Raw genomic sequence first — 18,935 nt, 5'->3', positions numbered from 1 at the left:
AATAGATTGGTTTTGAACTACAATCACAGTTTACCCTAAATTTAGAATGATTTTCTAAGTCAGTCAGGCATGGAGTTTTTTACAGCCAAATAAACGAACATTTATTAATCAGTTTTCAAATATGTATCTACTGTTGCTTATCTGCTTCCTTAGGTATAAAGTCAAATATCACATTCATTTCTATTTAAAAATCTCATAATATTTAATCAGAAAGTGAGCTTATAAAGCTACAACTCTGGATATGTGTAGTCTACTATCCCAAATCTCTTACCTACACTTTAGTCTAAAGCCCCAGATAGCTTATTCTACATTGTTTTCTTCCTGATTCCTGTATTATAGAGTACATCTAGAAAAGGCTTACCTTGAGGGATATTATTCGAAAGCAGTTGGATGGAGGACAAATGGATTTCAGCAAAGTCAGTACTAAGTTATTTATACCCACATAGATATACACCTCACCCATGTGATCACTTCCTTTATCAAACCCGCTTCAACATTTATTAATTAATCCTTCCATGAGATTCCTTAGAGTCATTATGTCCACAGTGTATTTTAGTAATATAGCTCCAGCCATGTAAAGGCTCTATACTTACAAGTCTGTTCTGCAGGTGCATTCACCGTATGGTAACTTTCCCTAATACTCTTGGCTGTAATTAAATAACAATCATCTCATTGTTATTAATCACTCACAAAATCTCTGAGGCATGTGAATATGACTTTAATAGCTTAGCAAGAGGTAGTGTTCAGTGATGAAAGATGAGTGAAAATTTATACAGCTTTAAACACTGGCATGCTTCAGGGTTGAGAAGTCTGCTCTTGTCGATCCATGGTGGCTCTCATCCAAAGCTGAGTGAAATCCAGGGGAAGGTTGAGTCACTGAGCTTTGGGAATGCTTCTCCCCATTGGGAAGGTGTGCTTTCTGCCAGGGTCAGACACAGCTGCCCTTCAAAGATGCCATCAAAAAAAGCAAACTCTCCACTGAGTTTTAGCATGGAGAAGAAGAAGCCTTACACATCAGGAACCGTAAAAATACTTACATGAATAAAAGGCTTAGTTTCTCCAAGGCCCTGTGAATTACTGAGTTGGCGAAAATATCATTGCTTTTTTTTCTGGGTAAATGAAAGGTGAAGTTTTCATGGGAAACAAAAAATGTATTAAACAATATATTGTCCATTTTGTTCAATTACCTTTTGCCATCTTTCAGGCAGCCTCATGATTCTGTGCTCAAATAAGTTCTTATCTTTTTCAGCTTTTTGCCGAAAACAGTTCCAAAACTTTCAACAGTTCCAAGAATGATTTGATATCCTCATCAGCAGTGAAGGTTTTACCATTCAAGGCGTTTTGTAAAGAACAAACCAAATGGTGGCAGGTCTGGTGAACATGGTGGATGTGGTCACGCATCCCATCCAAGCTGCAATAATTTTTGACTAGTCATCAAACTTGATGTGGTCTAGTGTTATCATGGAGAAATACAGCACCTTTGTGTTTCACCAATTCTGGACGCTTCTGTTTGATGGTGTCATTTAATTTATCCAGTTGACAACAATATACATCTGAATTAACCCTGTGATTCAACGATCCCTGTGAAATACCAGAAGGGAAGGTGCAAAGAAGATGGAGTCAGGCTCTTTTTAGTGGTGCCCAAGGACATGACAAGTGGCACAAACTGAAATGCATGAGGGTATCCTCTGAATGTCAGGATACATTTTTACTGTGAGGGTGACAGAGCACTGACACAGGTTCCCCAGAGAAGTTGTGGAGTATCCTTCCTGCTCTCCTCCTTTGGAGATATTCTAAAGCCATCTGAACATGGTCCTGGGCTCCAGGTGGACCTGCCTGGGGAGGGGCTTTGGGCCTGATGACCTCCTGAGATCCATTCCAGACTCAACCATTCTGTGATTCTGTATCAATAGGTCATATAGATCAGAAATGATCCTGCCTTGAGTGAGGTGAGGTGCTGCAGAGCAAGGTCATTCCACAGCATTGAAGTATCATGGCCATGTTAATATTTCCAATTTGTATATTCACTGTATCAACATTCCTATTTCTTCCACTGGCCTAACTTTCAGTATCAACTGTAATTGAGACTACTTCCATTTATCCTGCCTTTGCTACGACAGAAGTGTTTCTGTCATACTATTGGGCACAACAGTGAATTGTATTTTGGAGGAGGGCTGCTGGGTCCCACCTCTCCCTGGAACAGGATTCCTGATGGTGACACCTATCTCTTTGGCTTTATATTACTTTGAACACATATTTCTTCAGTGAAACATCAATGTGCATCAACTGTAGTGCAAATAATCTTATTTTTTTAAATATTAATGGCTTGATGCTGCACTTTGGGTTGATAGGAGCATCATATTGCTGCAGTGTAGCAAAATATTGGATCCTGCAATTTGTTTGGTTATTCTTTCCTTCTTGGAACTCACTTTTAGTTCACTAGAGGTGCATATAAGGAGGGCATGAATCTTGGCAAGCTCACACAAATATATCATAGAGTGAGAGTACAAGAGGAGTGAACATTTCCTTGGTCAAGCTCTGCAATAGATGAGTTTCTGAAGTAATAGGAGACTCTTGATTATGAATAATGGATAATTTGCACTTGCGTAAAACCAGAAAAAACCTTACTGATTTCAGTATTTCAGATTGTTTTTAAATTGCTTTGTATTTGTTCATTTTCATTACTTTATCTTAATTGTAAATAAAACTAGAATAAACTATTTGCATTCAGTAACCAACCAGATAAATATCCTTTATAAAGTACAATTTTTAAAAGCTTTCCAATGTTTTTATTGCAGTTACATCACTTGTATAAAATGCATCTGTTTTTAAATGCTGTTTTTACAATGCCTGGAAGAAAGACACATTTCTATGTTAACATTTGCTTAATATCTTGTCTTGTTACAAATATTTGCAAATAACATCTTGTGTCCCGATTTTTACACTGAGAAATGAAAGAGACAACTAAAGCTGCCACTCATCGTCCAATTTGCAGTAAAATTCCTCAGTGCTCTAGACCGATGTACAGATGTTTTTAAGACATTTTTGTTTTAATGCTGGAAGAACACAAGAAAACTGCAGTCAGAAGAGGTTTTATGAGGAAAATGTTAAAAACATACATGAATGTTAAATAATCTTTGGTCCAAATCCCTTAAAATATCTTCATCAGATAAAAGTTATCTGATGAAACAAAGCAAATACTGTGTTGATACCTAAAACATCTTGCTATATCTTCATTATAAGCTATGTAGAGATATAAAGAGAAAATATACTTACTGTGGGAGTAAGCAACTCTTTTCACTTTTTTACAGACATAACTTGCATTTTTCAAGAACCAGGAATAGTATTCAACACAGTACCTAAAGATGTAGTTAAAGTTAGGACAGTAGTAGCTTGTTATCTTTCATAAGCATAGCTGTATGTTTGTCATACTGCTAATACTGAATATGGAAATAAAAAGCTAGATTCTGACCTCAATGATGTCATTAGATATTTGGAAAAATTCAGCTTATTCACTCAGTTTGAATACTGGAAGGCAGATCAGGTATTGATTATAGAAACATAGAATCACAGAAGGGTTTGAGTTGGAAGGGACCTTAAAGATCATCCACTGCAACCTCCCTACCATGGGCAGGGACACTGATGCTCTGGGGACCTATTTGGGTCTCTGTCAGTAGCCCCAGATTCAGAAATAAGCACTGGTGATGAAAAATTGTCATTTGAAGAAAGCCCGATGGAGTATTTTAAGCAAAAAGAGGGAGAAAACAGTGCCAGGTTTTACCTCATGGCTTCCTTTCTGGAATATCTTCTCTGCCCAACACAGAGGCACAGCTGGAAAAACCTACACAGCTCCATCACGCAGGGGTTGATCTTTTGCACTATAAGGGTGATGGGAGGTGAGGTCATGCGGGACTCTTTGAGGATTGCCTGTGGACACCCTAGGAAAAAACACAACTCTGAACTTCTTCAAGTACTTGTCCCATTAAATGTCTTGCAAAGCCTTATGTGGGCTATGAGAAACATGCTGATCAATAAACTCCTATAGGTATCTTAAAATTAAATCTGAGTGAGGCAACAACACAGTCTGGCAGTTCCTTGAGTGAAAGGACAAATATTCTGTTCAATCTATTATTATTTATGATTACTGCTTATTTACTTAAATCCATGCTGCTTTTATTTATCACAAATATAAGGAACAACTCTAAAGATGTGATTTATTTATTGCTACCTCTTTAGGTGGAGGTTTGTTTGCCACTGAAGCATCAATTTTGCACAGTGCAAAACAGGAAGGCAAAGAACAGCTCTGCACACATTATATTTGATATTTCTATATGCATATGCTACTTTAATGAAAAAATAGCTTCCAGTTCCACATGGTTCCCCACCCTATAAATCTGAATCCTACATTAAATATGGCTAAGCTAATAAACCACCAGACTTCCACTGCTCTTTCCATATCTTTTTTAGCCTCATTAACAAAATAAACATGATTTATGCTGAGGTTATGGCTTTCTTTCTGTTCATCCCTCCATCTGTCAGATTTTGCTTTCCTCCTTCTAGTGACTTGAATAATCAGCTAATTTCAGCCCATTTTTGGGGACAGGTAAAGATCCTCTGGATAAATACTTTCCTACAAGTTTCATGAAAACTGACAAGTAACTGGAGGAGGAAAGGTCAATTTTTGCCTGCACTGAGAGGATGGTAGGAATAATTTCTCCATCTTATTATTTTTTTGCCAAGAGCCAGTTGGTGAATACTTTTATTTATTTTTCTCTTCAAGCGACTACCATTACATTATTTTAACTTCTGAAAACTGCAGGGAAATGGTGTAGCTGGGGATGGACTCCCTTTCTCCCTCTGTTGAGACAGCTAAAAGGAAAATATCTAGTTTACTCCATTCATTGAATCTTCTGCAGTCAGCAGCAAGAGATAAACATTTGTCCACCAAACATTTCATTCAGCCAGCAAATGCAGCTGTGCCAGACTGCAGAAAAAGCAATAGTACAGAATAGGTGATGGCAGCTTATAACAAAATCCTGAATTGCTACGTGGTTTTTTGGTGTCACATACAACCTCTCTTCAGACTCTCTTTCTGTTACAGAAAATGAAAAGAAGGCAAGGTGAAAATAGAGGGAATTGAGAAAAGGTAAGGCATAATTGAAGCTGTTTTCAGATTTCAGGGCTTTTTTTTCATCACATTAAGAGGAAAACCTAACATTTGCCATAGGCTTGTCTTCTCCAAACCATTAGCTGTCCCACATCATCTTGCACCTTAGCTAGCAGTTGTGTTACTATGAGTCAGAAACAAAGGTCTTGCTAGAAAAACAAAAAAAAAAAGCAATATTTACAATATGCTAAAATTCTACCACAGCATCCTAAAATAGGTGTGTAACCACCTCTTCTTTGCATGTTTAATACCTCCTCTGAAGAGGAGGTGCTGCATGTGAGGGCACACTTCGGGTCGCTGCAGGGAAGCCACCTGCCCTGCAAGGCATCACGTCTGACCTTGGGGAGCTGCATGAACACATGTCGTGCTGGCCCCTGCATACAAAAAACTTCAAAAAACTTCTCCCCTACACCAGCGCGCTGGAAAACAAGGGACATCCCTGCAAACACCATGCCTGGGCTTTGAAATGATAACCAGGGACTGGGCTGTGAGAGGTCACATTTTGCATGATGCGGGTGACCCCTCACATGCACTCATCAGGGTGGAGGAGCCTGAATGTGCAGAGCGAAGGTGGCTGCAGTGTGTTTGTCCACTGATTTTTTCCATTTGTGTAACTTGCAGCAGGCTTTGGCCTTGTGTAGATCAACTGCCTTACCTGCAGAGTATAATCCCCTCAGACAGTGTAATTGCCTGTCCAGGTTCACATGTCTGCATGCTTTATAGCTTTGGGCCAGCTTATGTTATACGATAGGAGAGGTTACGGAGGTTAAATTTGGACTAATGAAGTTCTGTTGAAATAAGCTTGAGTTATCTAGTGCTGACAAGGAGTTTAATATGAAATGGCATTCATGGGCAGGAGGAAAATAAAGGGCTGCCAACCTGAAAGATCTCTATGAAACTATTTATTTTCTGCCAGTTTGCCCAAGGTAGCAGGAGTCATGGGGGAGCAATGGGCAGACACTTATAGCTCCCAAACTCATGGGCTCCTCTGAAAACTGATTCCGTGTCAAAGGTGCTATACAAATATTATTTTTAATTATTTATACTATTTATATTATTTTTAGTATTGTTTTTATAGTAATTATTCAGAGATGGGCGAGAGGGATCGATGTTTCTCTTAATCTTAGCAGTTTTGCAGATGTCTTTAGGCTTTTTCCACTTCATAACTTTTAATAACTTGATAGCAAGTAAAAAATGACTACTTGTTTTAATAAACGCTCTTCATGTTAACAACTGAACATTAGAGCATGCAGCAATGAGGTTTAATGTAAGCTGTCCATGAAAAGGGATGTTAGAGTTGCTGTGAGTAACGCATAATTAAAACTTCAACAAATCTCAAAGTCTCCACCAAAGTGGGTACTTGCTATCCTGCCTAACAGGTGTTAAATTCTTTGCTCAGGCTGTGTGTTTTGCCAGCAGAAATTCAGCTTTATCTAAATGTAAATTGAATGACTGCAATTTCGATTTGAATTCATTTATGTGGGAAGAGAAGTCAAATAAAAAAGCTGAAAGTTAAACAAATTACTTTGGTTTTCATTTTTGACAACCACTTAATTCTAAATTAATGCAGTATTTACATAATACTGGATTTATTTAATGCTGAACTTATCTTTCAATTAATGTTGCATTTAATTTGATTTAAATTGGATAGTATACTCACATTTTGAAATTAAAATTTTCAGTGCTTCATATTAATATTTTATATCTCTTCTGTAATAAATTTCTACTATTAATTGCATTTTTTGTATTCGATTTATAAGTTCCTACAGATTTGGACTGAAATTTTAAAAATAATTAAAAGCAGGCTTTAATTTCAGAACTTTCTTTTTTAAGAATTAAATTTCCTAAGGAATTGAGTCAGTCGAGACAGGCCAGAAAATGCAGAAACCACAGCTCCCTGTGCAGAGCTTTGCTCTTGTCAATTCAAAGTTACCATGTTACTGTCACAGGCAGATAAGTGACCAATTCTTGCTACAGTAAACAGACCTTTCCATTATTAACGCAATGTCATGTCTCTCTGACACTGAGATTAAAATTTGCTGCCAGTGAAAAGCAATGTTACGGCTACTATGAATAATTCAGACTTAAAATGTTCCTCCCTGTGTGCTCTAACACCAATACTTGCATGTTTTATCAGTTGGCATTCACTTTTGTATTTAAGAAATAGCTTCTTGGAATAACATCTCAATCCTCAGTGCACTGTGGATGCCCTTCATTGCTTTGTGATCCCACTCTTTGGTTTAATTCTCCAAATGCATGACATACATACATAGAGGTAGACAGCCTCTGTTGTCCTGGATTCTGATGAAGATGCATATAGTGATTCTCCATTCCCTGATCTCTTTGACATACATGTTTCCCAGCCTTTTCAAAATGGGCTGGTCCCCACTCCTAGGTTCTCCAGGGTCTATAGTGTTGTCACCAGACAGCAACTGGCACATGAACAAACTCTGGACTGAGCACACCACAAGACCAGTCACAAATTCCAGCAACTTCCAGTTCACTGGCTCTCATTTAATCCTCAGGTTGAACTCACCCAAAGCAAACAAGACATGCGGAGAACTTTGGTTATGTGCAGAATTTTTGATGTATGAGAATTACTATAGCATATTCCTCTTGCTCCTAATCAAGATAAGAAGACCTAGCTCATCTTTAATTCCCTTAAATTCCAACTCTTTTGGTGCTTAAAAGGAAGAGCTGAGCTTTCCTGAAAATGCAGTTGACAGTGATCCTTCTTTAGCTGAAGAAGTTTGCAGTATTGTAAATTCAGGACAGTTCTGGAGACTTCATACTTTCTTTTGGAATAAACGAATTTTAAGATTCTCCAATAAGCAATCAATGTTAAAGTTGACACGCAGTACATACATTAATTCTGTCATCATAGTATATGTTTTGAATGTGCGATTGTGTATGATTCACAAAAAATACGGAATCAGTTCTTTATACATTTTAGGTGTTTTACGTACAGAAGTTATTATGTAAATTAAACACGTATGTTGTTTCTGCATGAGAAAATTTGCACATTGATATACTTTCAAACACACTGCTGGTTTTTGCTGCATGAGGTGCAGGTACTTACTGGTAGCGGAGTGAAGTTTCAGTGCCACACCGGGCCTGTAGGGTGGCATAGGCAGTACTGAGAAGGGCAAATCTGGACAAGGGGAAAGAATATAAGTTGCCTCGACATCTTAACAGGAGAAAGAAAATTAAAGAAGGTTGATTGAAAGAATAACAGGGAAAAAAAGTCCACTAATAAACACTTATGTAGACATTGATTTAGAAATACATTCACAGTCACCTATTTTTTTATATGCTATTTTCTATTTCCTAAATATGCCAACTGACACACTTGGTTATTATCCCAGATCAACCTCACCTGGCTCTGTTTGGATCAGTTTGCTGGTTTCTTGAGGAGACACCGTCTGCATCCAAAATGCATACACATCAGCTATGGGAACAGAAAGACACACGCTTCCCGTCATTCTGGATATTTGTTATTTATCTGTCTACTGAGAACTGCTATATATGAGACAGCTCAAAAGCTAGAGTCCCTTACTGAGCATTTCCAGTGTCATAACAATGTCAAGATAAAAAAGGAAGGATAAAAAAGGAAGGACAAAAGCTGTATTGTGCTAGATCTTGAAAAGTCCGTGGGCTAGGGATAGGTAGGATTTAAAGAAGATTTGTTTGGCAGACACGAAGAGAAGCAGCTCTATATTGCTTTTTCACACATCTGCTCACTGTATTTGCAGTAAAATGTGAGTGAAGACCTGGGTGGCAGAAATGCCTGTGAAGAGCAAAGCTCAGCTTTACCCAAAGGGTAAGAAACTACAGATCGATCCTATATCTGATTTTAGTGCTTCTACAATATAAAAATCTACTCACTAGTGAGTGACCCAGAGTGGGTCTCCCTGAAGGGCCTCTCAACCTCAGCCTCAGAGATGGGGTTTCAGCTTTTGGCCAAACCCTACTGCTAGCAGGTAAAGTGGGTGCCCATCTTCCTGCCATACTCACTGGGGTTGGGCTGCAGGGCTGGTGATGGGCGTGAGTTCCCCCCAGCAGTTGGAGAGGGTTCAGCCATGCCTCCTGGTCTGGAAGAGTCCATGTGCAGTGATGGAAACCCTGATCCTTTCACTCCAACCGTCTTTGGCCATGGTGGGAACCTCGTGGTGGGAACTTCCTCCCCTTTCAGGGCAAGAGGGATCCTGGTAGCTGGAGAAGCAGGAGAGGCAGAGGCAACATGCTGTAAATGCTGGTGCCCCATGGAAGCAGTGAGTGCAACACACTCGGGGACAAAAATATATAAAATACATTCAGGAAGTCCCATCTACTCCTTGAGTGCTTCCCCTGGCAGGTGAGCAGTCACCTCTGCATTTCATTTTAAATATGGGAATGTGGAGAGTGCCAATTATGTTTGAAATTTCAACTGAAAAGATTTTAATATGCAAATTTTCATAGACAAAAAATGGAACGTAAATGTTCCTGCAAAGTGTTACTTCTTTCTTTACAGAAATTATTTATTTATTTCCTAAACTGCTTCATTACAGACAAAAGACAAAGCAGGCAGGTACTGCAGGGCAGATATTGGCATTTGAGAACTGATGACATTTTGTGGCAGGAGTGACACTGGGCTGGAAGATAGCAAAGGTTGGTATGCGGCTGACCAAAGTGAAAGAACTTATAAAAAACCAGCAGACTGACAAGGGAAAATGTAGAAATTTTTGTCGTAGACAGATTCAGCTGCAACAATGAGGAAATATGAAGAAAAATTCTGAATTTCTCTTTGCTCCTACTATGTGGAAGCAAGTGCGAAGGTTGTTTTTCTGCTTTCGAGATGAAGCAGACTAGCACTTTTCTATCTTGTAGCCTTGTGACAAAGCTAAATGCACTGAAGCTTATGAGAAATTAAGGTACTCACAACTGAACAACATATGACATCAAAGAGAAAAAACTGAAACATTTACAATAAGAGAGGAAACTGAAGTATCTTTTTCTTGGTTTAAAAATAACTTTTCTTTTTTTTTTTTTTACTTCTCTGCCTTCTTAGAAAACTTGTTTTTCTAATAAAATGACAAGAAATAAAAAGGTTTGCTACAGTTGTTTTTCTATTCCTCAGCTATCCCGTGCATTACTGACCTGATCTGCTGTTTAGGGCAAAATTTTATCTTACTCTGTAACTGTATCTCAGCATCACAGTGCTGTGCACCAGACACACACGCTCACTCATCAAGGCATTAATCAAGAAGAATATAAATTTAAGTCTGACAATACTTGCTCACTTTTAGGTGTCCAGACATGTTCTGCTGATGGATCCACTGTTTTGTTCGGGTCTTCCTGTAATTTCATGAAACTTGAAAAAATCGAATCCAGATCTTTGAGATATGAGAAGAGAGGGTTAGTGCGCCCACCATCCATCACATATTGTGTAATAAAAAGGAAAGAAATTGGGTTCTGGTATAAAGGAAATAGCTGTTGCCTTTCTACATGAAAGTCTTTTTTGGCAGTGTCTTTGATTATTAGTCTTTTAAAGAACTGAAATATTCTTCAGCTTTCAGCACAACCTTGTCACTGATTTCATTGTCTGCCTTTTTTTTAATCAAGCATTGAAAATGAGAAATAGTCATAGGCAGCAATAGGAGGTATCTGATGTGCAGCTCAACCTGGCAAAGCAGTTTTGGATGGAGGAGCCATGCAGCACCCTGGCTAAACATATTCAACTCCTTTCTGAAGGTAAAAGTAGGAGATCATTTGTGCTGAGAGTGAGGGCAAGGACCCATTTAGATTAAAAGAATCAGAGAACCTCAACACTCTGGTGCTGAATTCTGTGAAAATTCCCATCTCAGGAGGTTTTGTTCATTCCTCCACTAGAAGACCTCAGAGTTCATAATTTAAAAGTTTGTACTTTATATTTATAATATAAATATTATAATATGATCATAATAATAGAAACTATCAGTCTAATTAATAAAGTATATAATGATCTCTAAATATATACAATAATAAAAATATAAAATAATATTTTTGAAAATTATTTTTACATTATGAAGACGAAGTATCATTGCAACTGCTTCCTAGACCTGGTTTTCATTGTTGCTGTTTCCTTTTATTCCTCAGGATTTACTTACCCAAGTCAGAAGATGTGTTACTGGAAAATGTGTAATTAACAACAGAAGACTTCTCTAGCACTTCCCAAAAGTCAGATAGATTTCTCCCTGCAAATATCAAGAAAGGCTTGTTTCTAGTATCAGTCATCACTGAGAATAAACAGGGCAATATTTTGGGATTAAATGGCTTTAACATTTACCTGTCTGCCCTGTCATCACACAGATGTAGATACAATCTGAATCATTGCTCTGACGCACTGAAAGACAAAAAAACCATAAACAGATCATTGTTACCAGGTTTCATTATATGATATTATCTTAAAGAGTTGAAAACACAAACACAAACTGATATGTGTCTACCACAACTGGCCAATTATTTTCCTTCTGATCTGATTTTTGACAAAAACCTTGAGCCAGCACCAAATCCAAATGCTAATATTTCCAGGGGAAATGTTTCTATCTAATTAAAATTCTAAATTACATGAATTTTTACATTATTAAAAAATCAGACAATGTTGCCCGTAATTATTCTTTGGGAATCATAATTCCACAGAACACCAGTATTTAATAATTCACCAAACTTTCAAACAAAACACGGTTGCTCATAGAAACATGTGTGTCTTTATCTCATATATATACACATTACATATGTATCTTGCTCCTCTAAGAACAGTTTGCTTGCAATTGCAGTCCATGCTTTGCTAGAAAAATGCTGCTGAGTAAGAGCAATAGGCTTTTATACACATTTCTATTCTTGTTTCCATGGTGGGCATAAATCAGACAAATAAGACAATGATAAATGTTAAAAGCAAATGCAAACCTGAGAGAATAGAAGTGGATTTGAAAATCTCTGTGAGATAACTGGTGGAGTTTCCAATAATATCAACAAGTAGAGCTGTAAAATCTAGACAACAAAATAAAGTTTATGAGTGAAAACACGTATTGTACCACCTCTGCTAAGTCAAAAAAGAATACTTTTATATGTGATCATATTTTGGATATATGCTTGTATGTGGCATTGTTTAAATGTCTCTGCTGAATGGGAGTGGACTTTGGAAGCCACTGGAATACTCTGCAGAAGTGTATTTCAAAGATGATATCTGAAATAACACCAGTGTGCCTAAAAGTCAATTTAAATGGAATTTTTCAGTTCAAGAGAATAATTTAAATACTCTGCTTACTCTGCTTAAATGTAGGGGGAGAACCAAAGCTTGTAGCTTTGCCTGCATTAACTGTCTATCTACCACGTAGGACCTCCCAGAAGGCATCCGATGGTCTCTTTTGAGGTCTACTTCAGACACTGATAATGTTGTCAGCTCAAAAATTGGCTAGTGGTGGTGGTGGTATTTTTGTAACTGATTCTAGCAGTAACAAGTCAGTGTTGTCACTTAGGCAGTGACAGACATAAGCCCTGTGTCAGGCCCTCAATTTTCGCTACCTGGGAGAATGCTCTTCTAATCACCAAGATTTGGGGCAGAAAGATTAAAGTTTCCCCATTATCCTCCAGGGCAGTCTGGGTCATTATGCGATAAGGCTTGTGAGATGTGTGGGTCCAGAAAAAGCCATGAGAGCTGTTGTGGCTCATGTGCAGCGGTTATCCCATGTGCTTTAGAAGGTATGGGTTCTGGTGCCTAGCTGCTGGGCTACTCTTGATATCTTACATTAACCAGCCACAGAATTATAGAGCTCAGACTCATCCTGGAATGTTAAATACTGCAAGATCAGGGGTGTGAATGAGGATTATCATAGAATCATAGAATGTGTTGGGTCAGAAAGGACCATTAAAGCTCATCCAGTTCCAACCTCCTTGCAGTGATCAGGGACAATGTTACCAGATCAGGTTCCTCAGAGCCCCATCAAGCCTGACCTTGAATATCTCCAGGGATGGGGCCTCCACCACCTCTCTGGGCAACCTGTTCCAGTGATCTACCACCCTCACAGTGAAAAACAACTTCTAAATCTACCCTGCTCTAGTTTAAAACCACTGCACCTTGTCCTGTTGCTACACAGCCTTGTAAATGTCCCCTCCCCAGCTTTCTCGTAGATTTCTTACAGGTAAAGGGTTTGCCCAGCAGCATTTTACATGCCATTTAAGGGCTCTGTGAAGATGTTAATCCTTGCTTTTCACTCCTGTTGGTCTCATTAATGTTTTTGGTGTCTGCTGGTGCAGAAAAGCCCTTGTTCACCTCCTGTGGGATATGTCAGGAGACAAAAGTGGCTGAGGTAATGTGTCGTACATTTCTGGGTTGTTTCTCCTGCACTGCTGTTTGTACTCTGGGGAGGCAAGGGAGGTCTTTCTGCTGGGTGAACCACACTGGTCACTTGACTGATGGCTCCGTCCCAGACTGGCTGCTGGGCTGCAGCCAAGTAAGACTGAGCTCATTGAGTCTCCCCCAAGGTTCAGAGCAGCCACTCATTGTGAATAATGCCTGTTGACCTCCGTGTGGTGATGCTGCTCAAAAGGATGAAGCCTGCAGAATTCAAGGTGCAGCTTTCAGCTCCAGAGGATATAACTCAACTTAAGCACATGCAGTTGCCAATCTCTCTTGTGCACCCACCTGTCAAGTCATTTGACGCATTGTTCAAACAGTAGCAGTAATGCATAGGGAACTTGCCAGGGTCGACATTTTTCACGTTAGAAACTGTAAGGAGAGATGGAGAAAGAAATCACTATCTTGATGCACAGGCAGTGTGAGACAAAATGCTGTGTGGAGCAAAGCGACGAGGCACTCACTGTTATAAATGGTGACCGAGACTTTGTGGAAGGCAAATGAGCTGTAAGACGTGACGCTCAGCAAAGAAAAGAGTTTTTTGGTACCTGCAGAAACACAAGCCCATGTTATTAATAGTTGGAACAAATTAGGAGAACAGCATGTTTTGACTGTGCTCACTTAATTTCTAAAAGACTCCTGAGGTACTGACACTATCCAGCTGCCTGAGACTCAATTCTTTCTCATTTCCACTGAGGGAGGGATCATTTGTATTCCTTCTTTATTTGGGGTTTGTATGTTTTAATTCAAACCTACACTGATTTATAAAGCCCTTTCTAAAGGCACCTCATAAGTAATTATATTGTGTCCCTATACAAACACACACTAATTTCTAAGTTCTCTGGGGCAGACAGCTATCTGCATTATAAATGCACTAGGGTAACTTGCTCCTAGACTCAATTCTGGAGGCAGACGACAGATATTTATGGCTTCTCCTAGTAATGCCATTAGTTCTTTATCTCATTCACTGCCTGGCTGGCAGCCTGGGTGACCTGCCCAGCCTTGTCACGTTACCTCTGAGTGCCGTGTTCAGCATCCCGTTCACCAGCTCTGTCAGGTTGATAGCAGCCAGATCCACAGACTTGGCGGGCAGCTCTGGAAAAAGAGGGCGTCTCTGAGCAGTTGGCTGTGTGAGGATTTAGGGAAATGGCCTCTGCTTGTATGTGGCAAAAATCTCCCAGAATGGGAAAAAAACCAAAACAAGCAGGTTATGTATCGGGGTGCACTGAAAAACCTATGTGAGAAAATAAAGATGCTAGGAGTGCCAAGAGGAGTCTGGAAAATAACAAGATCAAGCGGGCAGTGCAATGGTAGGCTAAAATTTAGATAGGCTCTATATTGGCTGTGCCTTTGAGCATGGCCTTGAGCAGGCTGCACGGGGAGCCAGTCCTGACAGTTTGGTGCCCTCTCCTGCTGGGAAATTGGTATTTACTGCCAAAATGGCAGCAGATCTCTGCAGGTCACAGAGGGAGGAGAAACTGCCTAGGAAATGTTCAATATCCCCCCTTCCCAAATGCTACAATAGAACTGGGATGAAAATGGAGATACTTTTTTTTTTTTTTTGCTATCTTGATGGCTATACTGCCACGACAGAATAAATTTACTGTAGCTGAATCATACTTTTCATTTTAATGTGTTTCCTTTCTGTTGACATTGCTTATTTGTTTATCCCCCTAGTTAAAATTTCCAAAGATGTTCTTTTGCTTCCCTCCCACGGAGTCATGCAGAAGCAGAGCAGTGCAGTGTATATGTGTATGTGTGAGGAGGAAGGTCTGTGTGTGCATGACAGAGAGAGAAAAACCAGAGCAGGATGGAAAGAGAAGCACAGAAAGACAAGATGAGAACAAAATTGAATATGGGGGGAAATACAATTTTCCAATGACATCAGTATTGTTTTTAACCAGTTCAAAACCAATCTGCACCCCAGGGCTGGAAGCAGGGCTTGTACACAGCATAGAAGAGAGGAAAGGAAAAACAGCAGGGAGTGGAGAGCTGGGAAGGAGAGAAAGGTAAAAAGAGAAAACAAGATTTTATATTCCTGGAAGGATGGAGGTTAAACTGGCCAGGGACTGGGTAAGCCCTGCGTTGGGTGAGGAGTCCTTGCAGCAGTGGTTGGGTCTCACAGACTCTGCAGAAGGACCCATCTGCCACCAGGTCTGTGTCCAACACAACATCTCCTGTTCCCATTAGCACCCCCACACAGGGTCTCCTGATGTGCTTCTTCTTACCTGCGGTAGCCAGCACTGCCACTTGCTTCTCTTTCTTATTTTCCTTTCTTATGCACGAAGCTGTGAAGTGAAGAAAGAGACTGAAAATCAGTTTTCCCTGTTGAGCTCCCAAGCAACAGTCTGTCGAGCTCTGCACCTGGGTTTCTTTCTTTGCTATTTTCATTCATTCTAGCTCAGAAACCAATGGACATGAGCACTGCAAAGCTCACCACTGAGTACTCACAACAGCAGCTCATCAAGTACCTAAGAATAAAGATGTCCTAAAGGACTTGCCAGCTCTTTCACTTGCTAAAGAATGAAAACAGATTAAATATCAGAGCTCGCCTCATTGACTCAAGATGAAAGGAAAAAAACAGTAGCAAACTGTTGTCCAGGGTTGCACTAGGCTTGCACACAACATTGACTGCGAAGTGTGTAGTATTATAAGGCCAAATCGAAACAAACCTTCACAGGCTGTGTGCATGTTTGTTATTTAGAGCAGCTATTCAATTGAGTGCTGTTCTCAAGAACGGTGTTTTGGGAGGAATGAACTGCAGGTGGGCTCAGGAGATAGGACTCGCTTCCTGGGATTCCTTCAGTGTCCAACAAGGGCAAGGTGCAGAGCAGCGACAGGAAAAGTTGAAGTGCAGGACTTTGGTGCTTAGTATCCCTATCTCATCAGTGGAGAGCTGAGTGCCTCCAAAGAGTAACCCATGAGGCTCCCCAAACAAGCCAGTGTTGGGAAAGGCTAAACTCCCACATCCCCCTGAAGCTTCAGCTACTCAGTCCATCCAAGCTCCCCAGAGAGAAGCGTTCTTCTGGGAGCTGGTGGTAAGGAGGGCTTATCTCAGTGCTGGTAATGTCCCCTCTGTGATATAAACTAATGGGCAGCGCTATCACCAGGAGCATGAAATCCGGGTTCAATTTCCTCTTCAGCGAGAGGAAATCTGTAGGACTGGAAACTGCAGAAGGAAGAGGAGAAATGACTGCATGATCTGACTGCTTGTATCTAAATTGGTGAAACCTGAGTGCTTGTCCTTATTAGTACAAAAATCTACACCTTGTACAGAAGACAATCCCTGGATACATTTCTCTTTCTCCTTCTCTTTTTTTTAAATATATATATAAAGGAAAAATATGCTATGGAGAAACAATGGTACAAGGCCTGTAAATCATGACTTGTGACACAATGCCAGTCAGATGTATTAAAAACTCTGAATATGAGCTAAATTTGGACAGACAATCTAGGCGGTAGGAGCTGTTCTAACCCTTCACTCTCTTTCCATGTAAACCCTTCTGACTTCCCATTCATGGCTTGGGACCCAAGAGCAGACCTTTGCCGTCACCTGGTCTTCCCTGCTGCATGGCACCAGCCCTGGAGCTCCAGCCCATCCATCTTGCCTACACAGGGTGAAAGAAATAAGCCTGACAGATATGTGGGAATGGGGCTGTGGGAGAAATTGAGAAAAAGACGCTTGGGTTATTCCCTCGGGAGCACCAAACCATTGTTCTTACCTGTGTTGCAAACCAGAAAGAGACACAGAAATCCCAGGCTCATCTTCACTGACACATGCCAGCAGAACCTCTGCATTGTGGACTCTGACTTCCAGGAGTTTGGGCTGCTCTAGGAGAAAGAAACACTATTTTGGTGGTGATAAAGTTTGTGGTATTGTGCGATTTTGTCCAACCCTTGTCTGAGGATGATGTGACCATGAGATGGGATGCAGAGAAAAGTTTAGTGGCATAAATGGCAAAAAATCAGAAGTCACACAACCAGTGTTTTCTGTGTATGTTTTTGTCATGAGTTTAATATGGTGGGTTTTTTTTAATTTTTGAGACCTATGTAACTATGGCTTTGGTGGGACTTGATAAGGTTGCCTACACAAGCCTCTTCTCTGGCAGGACGACCTGTGCCCAAAGGACACTGACACATCAGAAGCCCTTTCTGTTGAAACAAGGCAATATTTACTTATGCTTATGTTCGGATCAGTATCAACCAAGCTCCTTTTCTGCAGAAATGTTGCTTGCCTGGTCATCCCTAATCTTTTATTTCTGTAGTCACCAATCCATGTCTGCGCTGCCTTGCCTGGTTGTTTGGGAGGGATTAACGATGCTCTGCCTTCAGACAATGAGCTGCTTTCCAGGTTTCAAAGATTTAATTAGAGGTAGTTAGAAAAAAATGCCAATCCTTGCTTCTTTACATGTTTTTCCTCATTTCTGTAATATCAGAATAACATGTCAAATAGCTCCGTAGTTGTCAGAAAAATGAAGGACTGTATGAAAATTAGAGAAAAAGAAGTCCAAAATATTTTTCACATCTTATTGGAGTAGCTAGTCTTGTGAGTATGCAGCAAACCATTATCTTGAAGATAATACTGTTTGATTAACAAACTATTATAATCATGTTTAAAATCTTTCTCATATTCAATTCACTAAAGAATTAACACATTCTGAAAATAGCTAATTTCTACTTAGCAATTCTAAAGAGTCTCTTCCTTGGGATGATGAAATGATACCAAGCATTTCTGTGTTTGAAATGTCTGTGTTTGCTCCTCTGATGCATCAAAAGTGTTTAAGTACCAGCACTGCTAATTCAAGCAAAGCTCTGAGAAGCTTTTTAGGTAGTACAACCTATCTATCCAGTCCATCTGCCTAATACTATTTTACCTGACCCAAAGCTTATACTCACCCATGGTTTCTGCATAGCATGTGCAGAAAAGCAGGGCTGAGGCAGGGCCAAATTTCACTCCCCAGACTTCATCATCTTTATGTGAGCTGCACTAATTATGCATGGACAACATCCAGTGTCTCGTGGACCAGCCTAGCACCAAAAATCCTAAGCTTGGCTTTCCTTGCAACAATATTTGGGATCTGACCGACAGTTAGACTACGGACCATATATGTATTGCTGGCATGAGTATCACAGGGCCTGACACCTGGGGAAGGCTATCCCTGCTTTTACCATCTGGTATTACGAACCTGGGATTTTTCCTATGGATCTGTAGACTCTGCAGTTAGCAGAGACTGTAGCATGGTAGCTCAAGCCTGCTAACAAGCTGACGTGATGGAAGCGGTGGTGATGTAGTCTGCACCAAGATAGGTATGAAAGTAATCCATGCCTCTGGATTTTGCTCATTTTTAAAAATTATTCTTTGGTTTGACTTTATGCAATGGAGAGGAATTAGTG

The 18,935-nt window shown here is 39.9% G+C and overlaps 1 protein-coding gene across 1 annotated transcript; it reads right to left on the bottom strand.

The window, feature by feature from the left end:
• Nucleotides 1-3,012: 3,012 nt before the first annotated feature.
• Nucleotides 3,013-18,441, bottom strand: HHLA1 (HERV-H LTR-associating 1). The gene is made up of 15 exons (XM_010185392.1): nt 18,438-18,441; nt 17,264-17,372; nt 16,649-16,710; nt 15,770-15,829; nt 14,556-14,636; nt 14,006-14,089; nt 13,830-13,913; nt 12,092-12,175; nt 11,472-11,528; nt 11,293-11,379; nt 9,182-9,379; nt 8,544-8,615; nt 3,782-3,938; nt 3,277-3,359; nt 3,013-3,056 (listed from the first exon to the last, which is right to left on the bottom strand). Exons 1-15 carry the CDS (start codon nt 18,439-18,441, stop codon nt 3,013-3,015), a joined length of 1,266 nt encoding a protein of 421 aa, XP_010183694.1.
• Nucleotides 18,442-18,935: the final 494 nt, after the last annotated feature.

This window comes from Mesitornis unicolor, unplaced genomic scaffold (assembly GCF_000695765.1).
Source record: "Mesitornis unicolor isolate BGI_N332 unplaced genomic scaffold, ASM69576v1 scaffold2655, whole genome shotgun sequence".
In the NCBI taxonomy this organism is placed as follows: Eukaryota; Metazoa; Chordata; class Aves; order Mesitornithiformes; family Mesitornithidae; genus Mesitornis; species Mesitornis unicolor.
Note: the sequence above shows the minus strand (reverse complement) of the source record. Positions and strands in the feature narration are given on the sequence as shown.